At 36.8% G+C, this 18635-nt stretch overlaps 1 protein-coding gene across 3 annotated transcripts; it reads right to left on the bottom strand.

Annotated features, from left to right (window-relative positions):
* Positions 1-461: 461 nt before the first annotated feature.
* Positions 462-13880, bottom strand: LOC121247630 (mitochondrial adenine nucleotide transporter ADNT1). 3 transcript variants are annotated; one of them, XM_041146019.1, is made up of 9 exons: positions 13409-13880; positions 12524-12572; positions 11916-12079; positions 10351-10388; positions 9278-9390; positions 6268-6381; positions 4781-5125; positions 1428-1550; positions 462-691 (listed from the first exon to the last, which is right to left on the bottom strand). In XM_041146019.1, exons 1-8 carry the CDS (start codon positions 13561-13563, stop codon positions 1467-1469), a joined length of 1062 nt encoding a protein of 353 aa, XP_041001953.1. In that variant the 5' UTR covers positions 13564-13880; the 3' UTR covers positions 462-691; positions 1428-1466. The 3 variants fall into 3 exon arrangements, with proteins under 3 accessions (XP_041001953.1, XP_041001951.1, XP_041001950.1); XM_041146017.1 differs by having other exon boundaries at positions 462-754; positions 13409-13879; XM_041146016.1 differs by lacking the exon at positions 462-691 and having other exon boundaries at positions 1187-1550; positions 13409-13879.
* Between the last annotated feature and the right edge of the window lie 4755 nt (positions 13881-18635).

Below are 18635 nucleotides of genomic sequence, written 5' to 3' on the forward strand. Positions count from 1 at the left end.
CATGTTAAAATCAAGCGGTCTCATCTTAAACTTTTGTGGGAGTCCCCAATTAGGACTCCCAATTGAGGATTGTACGTAGACAAACTCTTTGGTAATCTCTCTCGACTCTCGCCTCTAACCTTAAAGCATTATATAGTTGAGTGGAAGTGGGAATTCTACTCGTTCGTTCTGGTCGTTGGTGGGTGACCCTGATATCGTATTTTACCCAAAACATGCCATTTATTCGAGTAGGGTTGGCTGGAGCTTTGTTTAGTCAAAGGGAGGTATGAAAGTAGAGTTGTATTCCAGTCTATTCAAAGGAATTGTCCGGTTAAGCTTGGCTCAATTATATTGAATCAAGTTCGAGCTTTTCTAAACTGACCGCCAACATACCTAAACTTTTCCTTGAAGCCATGATAACTAAACATGCCTAAACCAAGTTAAACAAAATTCCGAGCAAAGTTTACGGAAAAGTGCAAGAGGCCATGAAGCCAAAGCTTGCATATCAAGATAACTCACCCAAAGGTGGGGGAAGAAATATGAGTAGTAGCTAGAGCTCTTGGTTTCGAACGACGACACCTGATTCCAGATACTGTTACTGGATGTCTTTTACAGACCTCCAGAATATACAATAGTCTCAGTTACAAACAAAAGCTCCGTCTTTCTTGTCATCCAGTATCAAGATGCTGATAATGTATTCCTCAGCAGCAGCCTATTCTCCAACATCAAAGATTTTTTATGATGCCTTTGTCTTGCTCTACGCAACAGAAAATTTCTTCCAAGATGAAGAAGACAAGACACATTGCCAAGAGAATAATTTAGAAAAAGAAGCAAAAATGTTTATCTTACAGTTGCTGAGAAAAATGTTACCATGCATATCATGTTCTCTCATAATCGACTACTGGGAAAAAACCACAAAACAGTTCTTAGTTTCTGTTCTCTTTTTCTCATAAAATACCAATATAATATATAATGTAGGGTGACAAATGTGAAGAATTGAGTTAATATTTCGGGACACCTCTAATCCCATCCTTTAGGTAATTCAAACCCACAAGATAAAATCACAAAATATACTGAAACCTTTTGGGAACAGGGCATTATTTATCTCCGTAATTTTCTCTGTAACTCTGTTATCGTAAAATAAACAAACGATCTCTGTGTGGAGTGAGAGAGAGAGAGCTCAGGAATGAACCACAGTAAATATACATGGAGAAAAGCGTTCTGTGTTATTATGGAAGGGCATGCAAATGCGTTCTTGCATTGTCAAAACATTTATTTGACTTGGCATATCAATAAGAAGCCAAAAGCTAAAGAATATCCAGAAGGAAACATAGATAGGAAAACAAGGGAAAACCATTTATAAACAGACTTCAGCATGCTTCTAGCTCATTATTGGAGAAACGAGAAGGAAAAAATTACCCCTAGTTTACCTCTCTCCATCCCCTTACCTACAATAAAGAGAATATTTCTTCAATAATTATCACACTTCAGTCTGATATTCTGATCTCAACTCCCAGAATGTCCTTCACCACCTCGTATGTCACAAATGCAATTGCTATAGATGGAACTACCTGGAAAAGTAGGCAGCACATCAAGCAAATCCTTAGATATGTTCATTAAACTCTGACAGATGGGTATTAATTTCATGAACATACTAAATTATCTGATTATCAGTTACATTTCATTCAAAAAACATGATTTGTAAAGAAAAAAGTCTACATAAACCTTAAGTAGATGGTAGAAAGTGGAAATTGGAGGCAATCATGGGTGTATTTGCATCTTAAGAGGCACACTTACTGGGTAAATTAACAAGCAAGGGACCGATTTTCAATATTTAAGAGCTGGAAAGGAAAACTATGCTTTTACAGGTCATAAAAAGGTAATGACTCCCTGAGGCACAAAGGACCAACCTCGTTGTATAACCATCCTTCACTTCAAACCCTAAACATTTTTTTTTTTTATATATAAGTAAAAATATTGTATATATCAAAATGAGAAACCAAGTACATTGAATGTATACACGAAAACACCTTACCCAAAATGACCCAACAAGCCCCTAATGACCCAAAAAGCCTATAAAAAAAAAACCACCCAAAATACACCAGACCCGACCCCGACCCTTGCTTCCCGTAGAACTAAAACTCTACCCGAACATCAACCCCAACACCTTGATTCCCACTAGTTGAGCTATCACCCTTAGCATCATAGTTGATTGTTGAAAAAAGACGTTGTAACTCCCTACTTTTCTTGAAACTTGATTTGGTTTCAAGCACGCCGGTTGCCTCGATCACAGTAATTAGTTTTTTAAATTGGTCTTCACATCCTCCATGTGAAATTCCCATGAACTCCTGAATCTTGTTAATTTCAGGCAGAATCCAATTCACAGTTGGAGGAAGAGAGACCAGGGGAGCCACAAAATATCCCCAGACAGTATCTAACTGCACTCCCAACTCTAGATATTCCTCTATGCAAGGCACCAACGCCAAACCCATTGGTTCTTCAGTAGCTCCATTCGTTCTCTCCAATGGTATCGGGGTTTCCATTAGAGATTTTGGGGTGACAGCAAGTCCCTTCACCTCTCAGGTGATAGCGGATCCTACATCTCCTTCAAACCTCGGCAGTACACCATTTTCCTTCAACTCTGCCAAGGTTGCCATAGTTTCTTCGAGGACCAAGGGTGTAATACTGACTATCGGTCTATCCTGTTACATGAGACGAATGACATTCCATTAATGATGTCTCTACGCAAATACCCAATGTAGACCCCACTTCAAATAATCCTAATTTCCTTTTTACCCGCCATACTCTCTTCGATCTGGTTATAAGGCTAGGGCCGAATCCAATCTTCCGTTTTTTTAAAGGATTCGGGCCTATCTTGTTTCTTACCACCCTGTTGCCTCCAGCAAAAAGCCGATCTATTTTCGTAGACAAAAAAGTTATAACTGCCTTCAACTCAACAAGTTGGGTTTCCATCTCCTTTAAAGAATTGTGCATCTCGACAAGCTGGTCCTAAAGCGTGATTTGCAAACCCCTCACTCTGAACCCCCGAATCATGACCCGTCTTTAGAGCTACCGCATAGGATTGCCTCGCCACTGAGAATGTACTTGGGTCTTTATGCACCTCCAAGTTCTCCCTCTCTGCCACGCCACCTACATGTCTGCTATGCAACTCCCTAACAGAGTCATGTCCTACAGCACCTTGTCCTTCCAAGCCGTCACTCCCTCTCTTACCAAAGGCAAAATGACGCAGCACCTCTCCATCCTTCTCCAGCCATTGCCCCCCTCTTCAGGAATGAAAATAAAATTCCTCCGACCACCACCACCATACTCCTCCACCGCCATATAACGTCCTCGAGCATTCAAGCAGCGAAGCACCATGAAACTGCGTCGACCTTCCCGGATAGTGGAGAAAAAATATTGTTTCTTATCCTTAGTGCACACTTCCATGGCCTTGGCCAACCACTATACTGTTGTTGAACCCAGAACCAACTTAGATATCACCCTTCAACTCCTTTTAGTAATGCCCAACATGCTCCCCTCCTTCACCAGTATAAAGGATTTAGATTCTATGACCAGCTCCATAGAAGAACCCATACTAACCCACTCCCCTTCTTCAACAACCATTTTTCATCTCAAAGAAACTAGATCAGAAATCCGTTGAGCTAACTTTGACAGCTACAAGCACTGCAGAGTTGTCTTGGACTCCAGGTCGTGCTCACTACAAGCACTACAGAGTTGTCTTGGACTCCAGCTGCAATACTGAGATCGTGCTCATAGGAGACGCCGGAGTACTCGCCGGAGCCTTCTGAGTCGACGACACGACCAACAGAACCTTCGGGAGGATAGACGGAGTACTCTAAGAGACAATACAGCGAGATCTAGGTCGCCAGAGGTTGGACCAACGTCGGATGGCCCTCAGCGAAGTTGCTGAGGTTCATCGGCTTTATCTGTGACGACGGTGCGGTGTCTCTCACTGGCAAGGGTGAGTGGCGGCATATCTGGTTCCTTAGGGTTTTCAATCTTCGTGGTGGTTTCTCTCTCCTCAGGACCGACGCTGGACGACCCTCAACGAAGTCACCAAGGCTCGTCGGCTTTGTCTGTGATGTCGGTGAGAGGTCACTCGCCGGCAAGGGTGGTGGCGGTTTCCTTAGGGTTTTACGTACGGAGAGAGTTCTCAAGTGTACTCAAACGCTAAACATCAATCACAGTAGTTTAACCCAACTGTCCTACACGTACTAGGAACCACATTCTAGACTCTGAAGAATAAATAACTCCACAAAAGGGATAAATGTAGCATTTAGGGGCCCACATCTGGATGAACCTTAGGTAGGAGATCCCACAGCCCAAATTTATGACTAGATGATTGGAGAAACGCAACTCTAAATCTAATAACAATTCGAAGGATCAAAACTCACAGATAATTTAAAACCTCAAAAGCAGCTCAATATTTCAGGCATAAATCATACACAACGGATAGCAGGCTTGAGTACTTGACAGCCAAATAAAAGGTCTACATGCCACAGCCATTCATAATATTTAGAGGCACTTCTCTTTTTTTATTTGTTCCTCTATTCAGCCAGTGTGATTTTGGTCCTAAATCTTGATATTTCTATATTCCAGTGAAAAGAAGTGCCAAAATACCTTGGTGTCAGGAATAATGGAAATTCCCTTAGCAGGTGAACCTAAAATGTCAATTTGACCATCCAAAACAAAAATTCTATTTGGAAAGCGTCAAACCAATTAGATCTAATAATATTCCCACACTTCTCAAAACATAGATCGCATATAATAGGAGACTGACCTTCACAGAATTGGGGACCAAACCCTTGTACAATGCCCCAAAGCCCTCATGTCGAACGGTTTTCCTGAATGCATCAATCATACCAGTATATTCAAGTGGGGCCTTGTTCCTTCCATCACCAGTAACAACAGAAGCAGCATTATTCCATCCCACCATCTGCATTCGTCTACGTATGACATCAAGAGGATACGCAACCGTTTGTCCAACAGTTCCAGCAGCAGCTCCACACGCCAGCCGTGTTGTCACACTCAACTCGTTGTCTTCAACCAGTCCAAATGGTTTAGTTTGAATTAAAAAATCCTTTAGAGATTCATACACAGAAAAGTTCAGACCCACATATGGAATCTGCAAACATCAAATGGAAAATATAAATTTGCATACTATACTTCAAGAGTACATCTTTCCAGGATTACACAAAAATTGGGTGAGAATTTTTTTTACAAGTAAATCTCGTGAGAGAAACTAAAAGTGCCTAAAAAGAATACAAGTAATTCATTATGCATCGGCAGAGAAGGGGACAAGAACAGATGGTATCTAATATTTTAATTTCTCCATCCTTCATTAAACTCTTCTTTCCCAGTTACCTCTAAACAGCAGAAGAAAATCTAGACCAACATTAAGTTTTGAAATTTATCACCAATAAATGTACAGATGTTTGTGTGTACGTGCTTATGCGTGCAAGTGTTTGTGTGCATGGAGGTTAAACAGTATCAAAAACAGGAAACAACTGAAGCACAGGCCATTATTAGAGTGCAAAATTATTAGGGGTTATCCAGCCCTCTCTCTCCTCCATCTACATTCCTTTTTTTTTTTTTAGCGTTACCCCAGGAACATTCCTCCAATTTTCCCATCAATTCTTTCTACCATATTAGAACAAGAAGCACTCAAACTCTTAGATCACGAATTCAACTCGGGGCTTACAGCTCCTTATGGCATGTTGTGACGAAGATTATACAAACTAGTATTCTAATCAATGGTCGACTACAATAATTCTAATAGGAGGCACAGACAGATAAGAATCAGGAGCTTAAGCCATTTAGTCCTTGTAAAAGAATAAATAAATAATCCTTGCAACCTGAATGCAACTTAATACAAAGATCCATACAATAAAGTATTTAACAAAAATAACAACTAATACACAACATGAGAGTAACCATTTGAAGTCTAAAACCATACTTATCAATCAAGATACCAGACTCAAGGTATACTTGGTCATGTTGAGGCCTAAAATTTCATCAGCATCTCTATTATTTTGGAGAAAGAAAAATATAATCATGGGTGGAGGAAACATTGCCAAAAGTACAAGGTCGGCATGGTTGCTAAGATGAGCAGGGCTTTAGCTGCATGCAGATGTCGATATGATTACTGGGAGATATTGTGCTTTTTATTTCCTACATCCTCAATGATCAAGAACACCATACAATGATCCTAGTTGTAATAATCTACTCCAAAGTAATGGCAAAAAATATGAATAAAAAATTACTTACAACTCCAATAACAGAAGGAAGCCAGCCCTTATATAAAGCCCGTGGGCCTTCTTCCCGGAGTACAGTTGATAGAGCATGGAATATTCCTCTGTACCGATAAGGAGAATTCTCTGTCTGCAAATATACGACCAAGAAAAGGTTAAACACTAAAAGTGGAAATTAACTAATGATCACAAAAGGCAAAGATATTTTATATGAAATGAATTTCCATTCACTTTGATAAATAAGCTTCCTCTAAAAGATTAAAAATTTAAACCACCGCTATCATCTCTTTTTGCTGCCACTATTAATGGAAGCTCTCTCTGACTTTTATGAGGGAGCAAGCAAGCGTGATGTTGTGCTTAACATTTTTCATCTTTTATTTGTAGATGATACCTTGATATTCTGCAGGGAAAACTCGGACTACCGTCATCCTTTTCATATTTTAAAGCTGTTTTTGGGTTGAAAGTGAATTTCTTCAAGTCAGAGCTGGTTTATATGGGTAATGTTTATAATGTGGGATGGTATGGTTAGCTTATAAGGGTGCAAGATATCCTCTCTGTCTATATAAACATATTGGCCGACCCTTGGAATTATGTCTGTTTGAATGATGTGAATGTGAAGACTAAGCATTGACTAATTGGGTGGAAGAGGATGTATTTATCTAAAGGTGTTAGAATCACCTTGATCAAGAGTACTCTCTCTAAATTGTCTACATATTTCCTGTCCCTATTTTTCCTTCCCACTGGCATGGTCAATGGTATAGAGAAGTTTCAGCAAAAAAAATTATGGAGCAAGTTCAGTGAAGACTTCAAAGTAGACCTGGTTGACGAGGCTAGAAAGCGCTCCCTGATTTTTTACGGAAGTTCAGAAATACAAAACTTTCTAAGTGGCTTTGGGGTTAAACATGGTTGTTCTTGGGGTGGGCAGTGTTCTCATGAGGTGTATGTACAGGGTGAGGTTATGAGAGAGAGAGAGAGAGAGAGAGGATGAGAGCTTTTTTTAGTCATACCAGATTTGAGGTGGATGATGGCTTTAGGACTAGATTTTGACATGACTTGTGATGCGCTGACAGAGCCCTCAAAGAAGCTTCCCCAGAAGTGTATAATATTGCAGATACACAGGAGGCTTTAATGGCTGAGCTATTGGAGTTCTCCAATTGCTCCCGTCATGGAATGTTACTCTTTTCATATTGGCCAGGGAATGTTACTTTTTTTAGAGCAGCTCATGACTGAGAGGTTAATGCCTTCACAAAGTTTTTCAATCTCTCCTGCGTCACTAGATTATGTCTTGTAGGCGCCGATAAGACTCTTTGGGCCCCTTCTAAGAAAGAAAAGTTCACTGTTTGATCTTTCTACAGGGTCTTTAAACGAGTCCTTCCCTTCAAATAGTATTTTGCAAACTAAGGTACCTCTGAAGGATGCTTTTTTAGCATGGAATACTTAAACAGATCCTCACCATATATAACCTAGGGAAACAATTATGGGAAATCGGTATTCTAAGTGCAAGAGAGAAATCTGTAGATCACCTTCACTCCATCGTGAGATTGTCATCGCCTGGGGGAATGATATTTTAGGAGTGGGTTTGGCTAGGCTTTATGCCCAGAAGGATAGTAAACCTCTTTGCCAATTGGAGAGGATTATATAGAAGCTTTCCCAGAAATGTATAATATTGTGGATACACAGGAGGCTTCAATGGCTGATCTATTGGAGTTCTCCACTTGCTCCCGTCATGGAATGTTACTCTTTTTATACAGGTAATGGAATGTAACTTCTCTTAGAGTAGATCATGACTGAGAGGTTAATGCCTTCACAAAGTTTTTCAATACCTTCTACTTCACTAGATTATGTCCTTGGGCCCTTCCCGAGAAAGAGAAGTTCACTTTTCACATGAAATACTTCCTTAAACAGATCCTCACCATATATAACCTAAGTTAACAAATATGACAAATTGGTATTGAATTGCAAGAGAGAAATCTGTAGACCACCTTCACTCCATTGTGAGATTGTCATTGCTTGGCGGATGACTTTTCCGGACAAGGCTTTATGCCCAGAAGGATAGACCTCTTTGCCAATTGGAGAGGATTATATTGAAGCTTTCCCAGAACTGTATAATACTGCAGATACACAGGAGGCTTAAATGGATTATCTATTGGAGTTCTCCAATTGCTCCTGTCATGGAATGTTACTTCTTTAAGAGTACCTCATGACTGAGAGGTTAATGCCTACACAAAGTTTTTCAATCTCTCAGAAAGAGAAGTTCACTGTTCGATCTTTCTACAAGGTCTTTAAATGAGTCCTTAACTTGAAAGAGTATTTCACAAACTATCTTCAAACGAGTCCTTCCATTGAAAGTGTATTTTGCAAACTAAGGCACCTCTGAAGGATGCTTTTTTGCATGGAATACTTCCTTAAAAAGATCCTCACCATATATAACCTAAGTTAACAACTATGAAAAATCAGTATTGTAGGTGCAAGAGAGAAATCTGTAGACCACCTTCACTCCATCGCGAGATTGTCATTGCCTGGCGGAATGACTTTTTCAGACGAGTGGGTTTGGATAGGCTTATGCCCAGAAGGATGGTAGACCTCTTTGCCAATTGGAGAGGATTATATTGAAGCACATAGAGTGCAATGGTGTGAAAGATGGTCCCTATCTATCTAGTATGGTGAATTTAAAAGGACATGAATTACACAAATTTTGAAGATCAAAAGCAGATGATAGAGGAGCATAAAACTTATTTATTTTCAATACTTTATTCCTTTGAGCAGCTTTCCTTAATTTTAATAGGCTGAGTTTTCATGACTTTCTTAATCGTCTTTTTCTAATTCTAGTTAGGTGGTCCCCTTAAAAAAAATAAAAATAAAATAAAATTGTGAATCCCTAGTATATCGTTGTGTACTTGGGCTATCCCTTCTCTGTTCTTTAACAATAAAATCTTCAATTACTTAAAAACAAATAGAGATGCTGATTCCCAGAAACTTCCAAGAATGTATTTACTTCAAGCTATTAGAGTTAGAAAACTATGTACCTGTACAGTTAACCTGCCTCGTACCAAGTCCATTGGGTAAGTTGCAGACATGGCAATTATTCCAGCACATGCCCCAGCCCCAAGACGTAAGAGAGGAGTGAGCTGAGCATCTTCTGCATGAAATAACGAGAAAAGTACATTATACAACCGGCATGTCCACTTAACTTTTTTTATAACTGGAATGTCCACTAACTACCATCTTTCCATTTATGAATCCTAAGACACAATAAAGTTCATCATCGAATTGTCTAACTAATGAAGTCCATCTGTAGGCCATAGGCATAAATTTATAGGTTCTAACTTGAAATAGTAGAAACAGGTGCAAAGCAAGCGAATGCACTACTCACATGTAGTATGCTCATGCTTTATTAAATTAAAATGAGGCTAAACTGCATTTTTTTATTCAAAAATTCCTTTAATTATTCCATGTGTGACCACGAAGGAACAAAGAGTGCCCATGTAATGCCCCAATGAAGGCCCAAGCCACATGACCTATACTTCAAAAGAACTAGTCAATGATACAATTGGAGTCTTATTAGAACCATTATAAAGAGTAAAAATTTCTCCTTCCCAAGCAACGTAAGATCCTATACACCACCTACCATTATCAAAACGGGATATCACAATTTCCCACCCTTAAATTCCCGACGTCCTCGTTAGGTCAATCTGACGTGGGTGGCACGCCTCAAGTGCCACATTTCTAGTTGGGATAGGCTCTGATGCCATTTGTAACGCCCCAATAGAAGGCCCAAGCCACATAATCTACACTCCAAAATGACTAGTCAATGATACAATTGGAGCCCCATTAGAACCATTATAAAGAGTAAAAACTTCTCCTTCCCAAGCAATGTGAGCACTCATACACCACCTACCCACCCTTATCAGAATGGGGTATTACAACCCATCAAATCATTCTTGTACCAAGTATCTCCCCCCCCACCCCATGTCTCTTCATTCTTCTCAAATCAAAGCAAATTATTATGTTTCAACCAAGTCTCCCAATGAGTCTTGTTAATGCAAAAACAATTACACAACCCATTAATGTGAAAATATTATGGTCAAGACGAACATACCATTGCCAGTTTTTTGCTGATATAGACGCAAGATTCCCCTACATAGAAATTTAAAAAATATATATATAATCAATTGTCCTCACTAATCAGTGGATATTTCTCTTTCTAACCATACAATTACTAATACGCCTATACAATATCAAAGAATGTATAGCTATACTACTTTATGGTAGCTAATGGCGAAAACATTCAAGTTTAGTTCATCACACAGTATCATTACTTCATATTGATAAGACCCAAATTGGCCCTGCCTTGGAGAGGTTCCCCGACATAAAAAAATAAAAATTGCTAAGACCCAGACATGCACATAATGTAGAAGTATCTGAAGGGTATATAATAACTTTTCCTCTCCTTTAGAAAGTTTCATGTGATTCAGAATTATAAATACAATCAGTAAATTCACACATGACAGCTACATCTTTAAAGTTAACAACACAACCAACAAACATAGTTTGGCTCAAGTTCATGTTTCACTGAATTTGCTAACGATAGGAAATTAAAATTCATATATTGGACTACGGGTGAATTCGGTCCGGTCGGTCCATACGGTGTTTTTGGGACCAGACCGGACCACTTCGGTCCACGCTTTTCCCACTTGGACCGAACTGAATTTCCTTATGGACCGGACCAGACAGTTAAGTATCGGTCCGTTCCGTCTGACCCAATCCCAAATGGGTCAGTTTTATATTTTTAGGTCCAACTAACCTTTCTAGCCAGATTTCGGCCCAAGTCCTGACATTTTATCCCATTCTCAGCCTAAAATTATTTATATACAAAAAATAGAAAAAAAAATTGAAAAATAATCAAGTGTAAATAGTAAAGTATGTATAAATGTATGATGTATCTACATATGATGACATAAATTATCATATGATTTATGATATATTATTAATTGATAGCATATATTATTAATGCTTGCTTTCAACTTAGGTATCTTAAAAAGAACTACCTAGTTACTTTAATTAAGTGTAAATAGTAGAGTATATATGAATGTATGATGTATTTATATATAATAACATAAATTATCATATGATTTATGATATATTATTAATTGATAGCAAATATTATTAATGCTTACTTGCATCTTAGATATCTTAAAAAAATTATCTAATTACTTTAATTAACTGTAAATAGTAGAGTATGTATGATTGTATGATGTATCCACATATGATTACACAAATTATCATATGATTTATGATATGTTATTAATTGATAGCATATATTATTTAAAATTTTATATGGTCAATGATAATAGATTAAATGAAAATTACATAATTAACTTAAACAATTACTATATAAAATAATATTATCTATATAATATTTTTTAAAAATATATATTGTTCAGTCGGTTTCAATCTGGTCCGGTCAAAAAATCACAGACCCCATTCAGTCCCACAAATAGAGAACAAAACCGACCAAACAAATTTTCGGTTCGGTTCGGTTCGGACCGAAAATTTTACACCCCTATATTGGACCACAAAATAAAATCCACAAACACAAATTAAAAGCATAAGATAGATAATAAAACACAGAACTTAACATAGGTTCTGAGCAGAAAACCTTACTTTGAAGCCTGTTCATAGCTGAAGAATTTGACTGCAGAATTCGGAACAATACGTGCACAGTTAGTACCATTTCCTTTGAACAGTCCACGAAAACCCTCAGCTCTCCATATATATTTCAACCCTTGAATTGTTCCATTGTATTTTATGTTATGGGGATTCTGAACCTGCATATTGCCTGAGCTAATTAACATATCATAAAATATTTCACTCAGAATTTCACTTGGAAAAGAAAATTTTCCATACTAATGAATTTGGGTCCGTAAACATTGATTCCAAATTGCGAGATCTTGTAGCACTTACTAATGGGGCCTTTACGCTGAAGAAATTAATTATAGACAGTAAAATAATTAGATCTCTCCTCTTCATTAAAATACTTGGGATTCATGATCCCAAGAAAGATTGGTGCATGATCACAGAATTTTTCTATCAGGTCTCAATGGCTCTTTCACAATATCTATTTCCAATAATTTCCCCATAGATCCTTTCTATCCATATGACAGGAAATCACGTAAAGAATGGGATATATCCTGTCAAAGTGACTGTGCATATATAAACAAGTATAAGTATCAATTGCAATTAAAAGAAAGAATAACTGAATATAAATGAACCTGGAGCAGTATTTTCAATCTTTCCAAGGGAGCAACAGCTGTGCGTGACCTGCATAGACATGAAAACTTTTCATTCTATGAAATGGCACTACCATGAGAATGGGAAAGAAATGTGCAGCATGCTGTCTCAGCCATCAATCAGCAATGCTTAGGTGCAAACATGAACTAGTTAATAAATATTTCCACCAAAGCAAGTTAGAAGTTAGTGATACCATAGTTTGCCAAGGCAGCTACATTTTATAAAACTTGGAAAATTCTGGAGGAAATACAGTTTTTCTAGCCACTTCTTGTGGAAATGGGATGATTCTTTTATATCAGGTCCCATATGAGAATAGTAACTAAATATTAACAATCTTAAATTTCTTTCTTCTCCCAACAACCAATAAAAATCTCAGTTTCAGTTGATTATCCTACTTTATTTTCGCAACTAGGCATTTGAGGCTTGGAGATGTTAGAGATAACGTTTCTTTTTTCTTTTTCTTTTTTTTTTTTTTTTATTTTGGCTCCATCAGGGAACAGCATCCCGACCAACTAATCCCGGGGTGCACAGGCCCTCGGCAAGGAGTTTCCGCTTGTGCACCTCAGGGAGATTTCATTTCTTTTTTTTTTCACCAGTAAGCAACCAGAAACACAAAAGAATCAGTTTTCCAGTTTTGATCTCCCATTTTTCCTCAGCAATCCAAATGTGCAAAAGGCATTTGACTACATAGCTAATAAGATTCAATCCTTTCCATCCTCTTTTCCAGATTTTCCAATAGTCAAGCAAAATTAAATAAATAACAGACCAGGAGTTCCGTTTCCATTTCCTTTATAAGAAAAACTCGTATAACAGAAAAAAAAAAAAAAAAAAAAAAAAAAAAAAAAAAGAATGAAAATGCAACTCACACGCCTCCAGCGACCCCACCAGCGACCAGAGACTTGCAAATACTGAGAACAGCATAGCTCGGAGCTCTCACACCCTCTCTAGCCAGTTTCGCCTCCTCCGCCAAATTCACGATCGTCGACACCGCTGATTCGCTCTTCACATCCTCCGAAGCCATTGGAAGAAAAAATATATCTATATTTAAAGGGGAAAAAAAAAAAAAAAAAAGACCCTCAAGGAGAATAAACAGCGAAAACAGACAGAGTCCTAACGTCTTCGTTTCGCTGACGAAATCGGTTTCACGACGTTCTTTTTCCACACGGATCAGATGTCCGGCGATGATATTGAAAGGCTCGAGCCTTTCCGCGGTTCAGAGTTCACTGTGTAGTCGCAGGTGTGGTAGTGACGGCTAGGGGTGCAGAGTGAGGGTTTAACCGTGCGATTGGCCACTAAGTGACGCCGTTTCCGTTTGTGGCCTAGGGAAGTGTCGTCTACGGGGTTGTTGAGAAAGGAGCGATAACATTTACAACTGCTCAAACAAATTTTATTTCGAGTATTTGTATAAGAGGAATGAGAAATTATTTTAGTATTGTATATTTTGGATTTACTGTATAGTTATTTCTAGTTAATTATTTCTAATATTTATTTGGAGAGATGTATAGTCTAGATGATATTATATCATGTGTACAAAATAGATACTTCTAATAATAATTTCTATCTATATTTATTTTTTATATAATATAATTTAATTTAAAAGATAAATTTTAAATTTTATGAATTAAGAATTAAGTATTGGACAATGCTAGAGTCGAGAAAACCCACCGAGGAGTTGTACCAAAGGTGTAAGCTTTTTTGTTTCTTTTTTTTAAAGCATTTTTTACGTATTTTTTTTAAATACAGAAAAAAATAAACAAACACAATACTAAGAAATAAACAAAAAACAAATCTTAAAAGAAAGAAATAATCGGTACAAATGATAGGTACATATTATTTTTTTAAAATATTATCATTTAAGTGATGTAAATAGTGTGCTATACATATCTATTTAAGAATAAAATAACTCTAAATAAAATATTACTTAGAATATAATACAATTTGAGATGATGAAAATAATTCATAAAATTAGATCACAAAAATATAAAACAATGAAAGAGAAAATAAAATTATTGAGATTGCCAATACTGAAATTAAGGTTCTATTTTAATACTAAGCCCTAATTTGGATTCGGAGATGAGTTGAGATCAATCTCAACCCATATAGTAAAACTATCTCCAATCCAAAAATGAAGTGAAGTGCATCTCATATTATTCACATACAACAAAATGCTCCATGATCGTTACTTTTTACTTTTTAAAATGGACTTTTTTTTTTCACAGGTGTAATGAAAACTCCTCTGCCCCTCATCCACCCTTTCAGGCACCCCTCATCTCGACGCTGGGATCATCACTATGGGCAGACACACCTCGTGCTGTCATCAATGCTAGGCCTCACCAGTTCAACTCACTTCACGGCATGGGCGAGGGGGCACCCCTGCAATCATAGTCGATTCTTCTTACGCAAGGGTTGAAAGGGCTCATTTGGATACATAAATAATCTCACATCATCTCATTTCATCATCACAATTTTTCTAAATTTTCATCCAAAATATAATAAGTAATTCAATTTTTTTAAATTTCAAAATAATAATAATATTAAAAAATAATATTATCATAATATTAAAATTAATATTATAATAATATTTTATTCAACTCATTTAAACTCATATCATCTCACTATCCAAACGAGCCCTAAGAGTATTTCAGATGATTTGTAAATAGTAGTAAAATAATTTATAAATAGTAGTGAAATAATAGTGAATAATTTATAAATAATAGTGAAATAATCTGATAATATTTAAAAACAATTATATTTCCAAACATACTAATTTTCACTTAATTAATTGAATATGAAATTATAAATTTGAGTCTGTACAACAATAAAATAAATAAATAAAACATGTTCTGGTAATATAATTTATAATAGATTTGACATTATTTTTTTTAATATAAAAATGAGTTGCTTTTCAAATAAATTCCACGAGCTATTATAATTATTTTTAGTTTTTAGCATAATAGAATTATGTCGGGATAGAAAAATAAAACATAAATATAAACACACGCGTACGTACGTGTGTCGTGCAAGAGTGAGCATCTTGAACAGGAGACATTGGACAGGAGACATCTACAATTAACCCAGGATGCGCAAGTTTGAAGTTTGTACGGTTTCAGACTTGTTTGTTACAACAAATAACAATAGCGGAAACCTAAAAATAGATTTTGACGGCGTTGCATAATGCGCATTGGCTGGGTGGACCCGTCCTGCCTGTGTTTTCCTTTTACGCCAAGTGACGATGGCGTGGCCCATGGCTCCCTGGAGTTTAGTTTTTTTTTTTTTTGTAATAATTATTATTATTTATTTATTTATTTAAGCAAGCATTTATATTATGTAGATATAATATAAATATAAATACTCCAGGAAGTTTAAACTTCCTAGCTTATTAAACTTTCAACTAGGGGGGATAAAATTAGGAAAATACTTTAAATACAAAAGATTTACACAACAGTAAATTCACAAACTGATGTAGCTTGTTGTGGTACGTTAGATTGTAAAATTATTTTTATTATAAAGTAGATCTAACGGATCCCATGAAACCACATCAGTTTGTGAGTTTAATTTGTATAATTTTTTGTGTATATAACAGTTCTCATTAAATTAAGAGGAATATTTCCAAGGGCCTGCGTTGAAGCTGCCTATTGCGCCAAGTTGAGCGCACATCGAATTTCAGATCGATGAATTTTAACAACTTGTCAATCTTCAAAGTTGCTAAGTTGATGCTTGATATCACTTATAATTGGTTGCATTTTCCAGTCCATTGAAAGAGTTGGATTGTTGATGGCATGTGCTACCAAGCTAGAGTCACCTGCTACTATGATTTTGTTCAAAACCATTGAAACTGCCTCATGTATAATCATTCTTGTTGTAGATGCTTCTCCTACATTTGGATTAGTACTAGGAATGTGATCTGTCTTAGCCAGGATTGTAGTACCCGAATTTGATCTACTAAGAGCAGCAATGATGCTACCATTATTCCTGACTGCCACATCAAAGGAGAGGAGGTAGTAATCTTTACAGAACAAATGACCCTCATTATCAACCTGTCAGTTTTTTAGGGACCAAAAATTTTTATGCTCAATGTAATTCTTTCCCAAGTTGGTGAGAAATTCTATCTGTGATGGATTTTCAAGATTGTGGACAACTTTATTTCTTAGGAACCAGAGATTATCCATCGCAAGTGTTGTAAAGATTTGAAAAGAGTGATATTCACTTGCATATAAATGAAGACTCAGAGGGATTTATGATATTTTGGATCCAATTTGGGACAGAGAGATCAAAAAGTGAAGAGATATCTAAGGGCCAAGGAGCATTTCTCCATAGAATCCAAGAATAATGCATTTCAAAAAGAGGTGGATGAGACTTTCTTCCTCCAAATTACACAAAGGACAAAGGAGTTGGTCATCTTCCAAATTGATTATTCTTTTTAGGTTGAACCTGGTTGAAAGAATATTATAGGTAACTTTACAGAGGAAAAGTTTGAGTCTATCTCGCATTTTAATCTTCCAAAGCTTCTTCTAGTTGATATCCTCATTCTGAGTTGGATTTTGGTTAAAAACCAATGCTAAATAGGCTGATTTTACAGAAAAATTGTCAGTTGTGTGATGAATCCATTTAATTTTGTCCTCAATGTTATGAAATCTGAAGTTAGAGAGTGGAATCTTTTCAATTCCATTAGCAATCTCAGTATTGAACATTGATGGAGAAGAAGAGTATTCCATCTTCTAGGTTCCTCAAGAGTGAGTTCAGAAGCAGTGGTGCTTGGATAGAATTGATTGTTATTCTAATTTGGGACAGGTTTGAAATGAGCAAGAGTGAGAATCCATGGATCAATCCAAAATCTAGCTTTCGTTCCATCATTGATTTGGTAACAATAGCTAAATTTTAGAAAGTCCCTTTGTTTCAGCAAACCTTTCCAAATCCAAGAGTTAGAGGCTTTTGGAGTTGCCTCTGAAAATGATGAATTTCTCAAGTATTTTCCAGTTAAAATCTGTTTCCAAATGTTGTTGGAGTCAGTAAAAAAAAAAAACCAATTTTGAAACAAGGGCACTATTGAAGAGGGAAAGTTGTTTAAGCTCAAGACCTCCCATAGTTTTTGAAATGGTTTTCCAAGATTTTGTCATATATTTATGAGAGTTTTCAAAGTCCTTTCCCCACCAAAATCTTCGAAACATTGAATCTAGATTTTTTGTTACAAATATGGGAACCACTGTTGTAGTCGTCACATAAGAAGGAATTGTACTAGCTACTGCACGAGTGATAGTAGTTTTTGTAGCTTGAGAAAAGAGCTTAGATTTCCAGCCTTGGAGTTTGGTCTGAATTTTTTCTTGGATTTCAACAAGGAAGATTTTTTTCTTTGACCCAACAATCAGTGGGAGACCCAAGTGTTTGAGATTGGGGAGGAGGTTTTTAGGTTTAGGATCTCTTTCACTAACTGTTTTATATTTGCTTGAGTGTTGTTGTTGAAGTGAATGGATGATTTTCCAATATTAACTCTTTGACCAGACCAAGAATTGTAAACCTCCAAACAGTTAGCAAAGGCCCTAATAGTCTGTGTAGTAGTTGTTCCAAAGAGAATAATATCATCCGCAAAAAGCAGATGTGATAAGGAGGGACATCTACTGGACAGTTTTATACCTTTGATATGGTTTTGCAATTCTTCCTTGTGAATGAGTCTTGTCAAAACCTCACTATCCAGAATGAAAAGGAAATGGGACAGAGGATTCCTTGTCTCAACCCCCTCGATGGCTTCAAAAAAACCTTTGGGTGAACCATTAATGATGATTGAATAAGAAACAGTGGTAATACATTCCTTATCCAATTAGTTTGATTGAACACAAGGCTTCGAAAGATGCTAAGGATAAAAGACCATTCCATATAATCAAAAGTTTTTTCCATAGATTTTAATGGTCATTTGTCCTTTTTGACCTTTCTTCCTCTTGAGGTGGTGAAGAATTTCCTGGGCCAATATAGTGTTTTCTTGGATAAGCCTACCAAGTACAAAGGCTACTTGGTAGGGGGAGATAATGCTTGGGAGGATGAATTTGAGTCTATCAAGAATTTTGGCACTGATTTTATAATAGACATTTGACAAACTAA

Source organism: Juglans microcarpa x Juglans regia, chromosome 1S (assembly GCF_004785595.1).
Source record: "Juglans microcarpa x Juglans regia isolate MS1-56 chromosome 1S, Jm3101_v1.0, whole genome shotgun sequence".
In the NCBI taxonomy this organism is placed as follows: domain Eukaryota; kingdom Viridiplantae; phylum Streptophyta; class Magnoliopsida; order Fagales; family Juglandaceae; genus Juglans; species Juglans microcarpa x Juglans regia.

Bases quoted from the DNA above. Each gene is read 5' to 3' on its own strand.
- LOC121247630 (XM_041146019.1), bottom strand. From the start codon at position 13,563: ATGGCTTCGGAGGATGTGAAGAGCGAATCAGCGGTGTCGACGATCGTG. The intron at 12,573-13,408 runs GTGAGTTGCATT...ATGTCTATGCAG, and splicing joins GGTGGGGTCGCTGGAGGCGT to GTCACGCACAGCTGTTGCTC. The intron at 5,126-6,267 runs GTAAGTAATTTT...TGATGTTTGCAG, and splicing joins TTCCTTCTGTTATTGGAGTT to ATTCCATATGTGGGTCTGAA.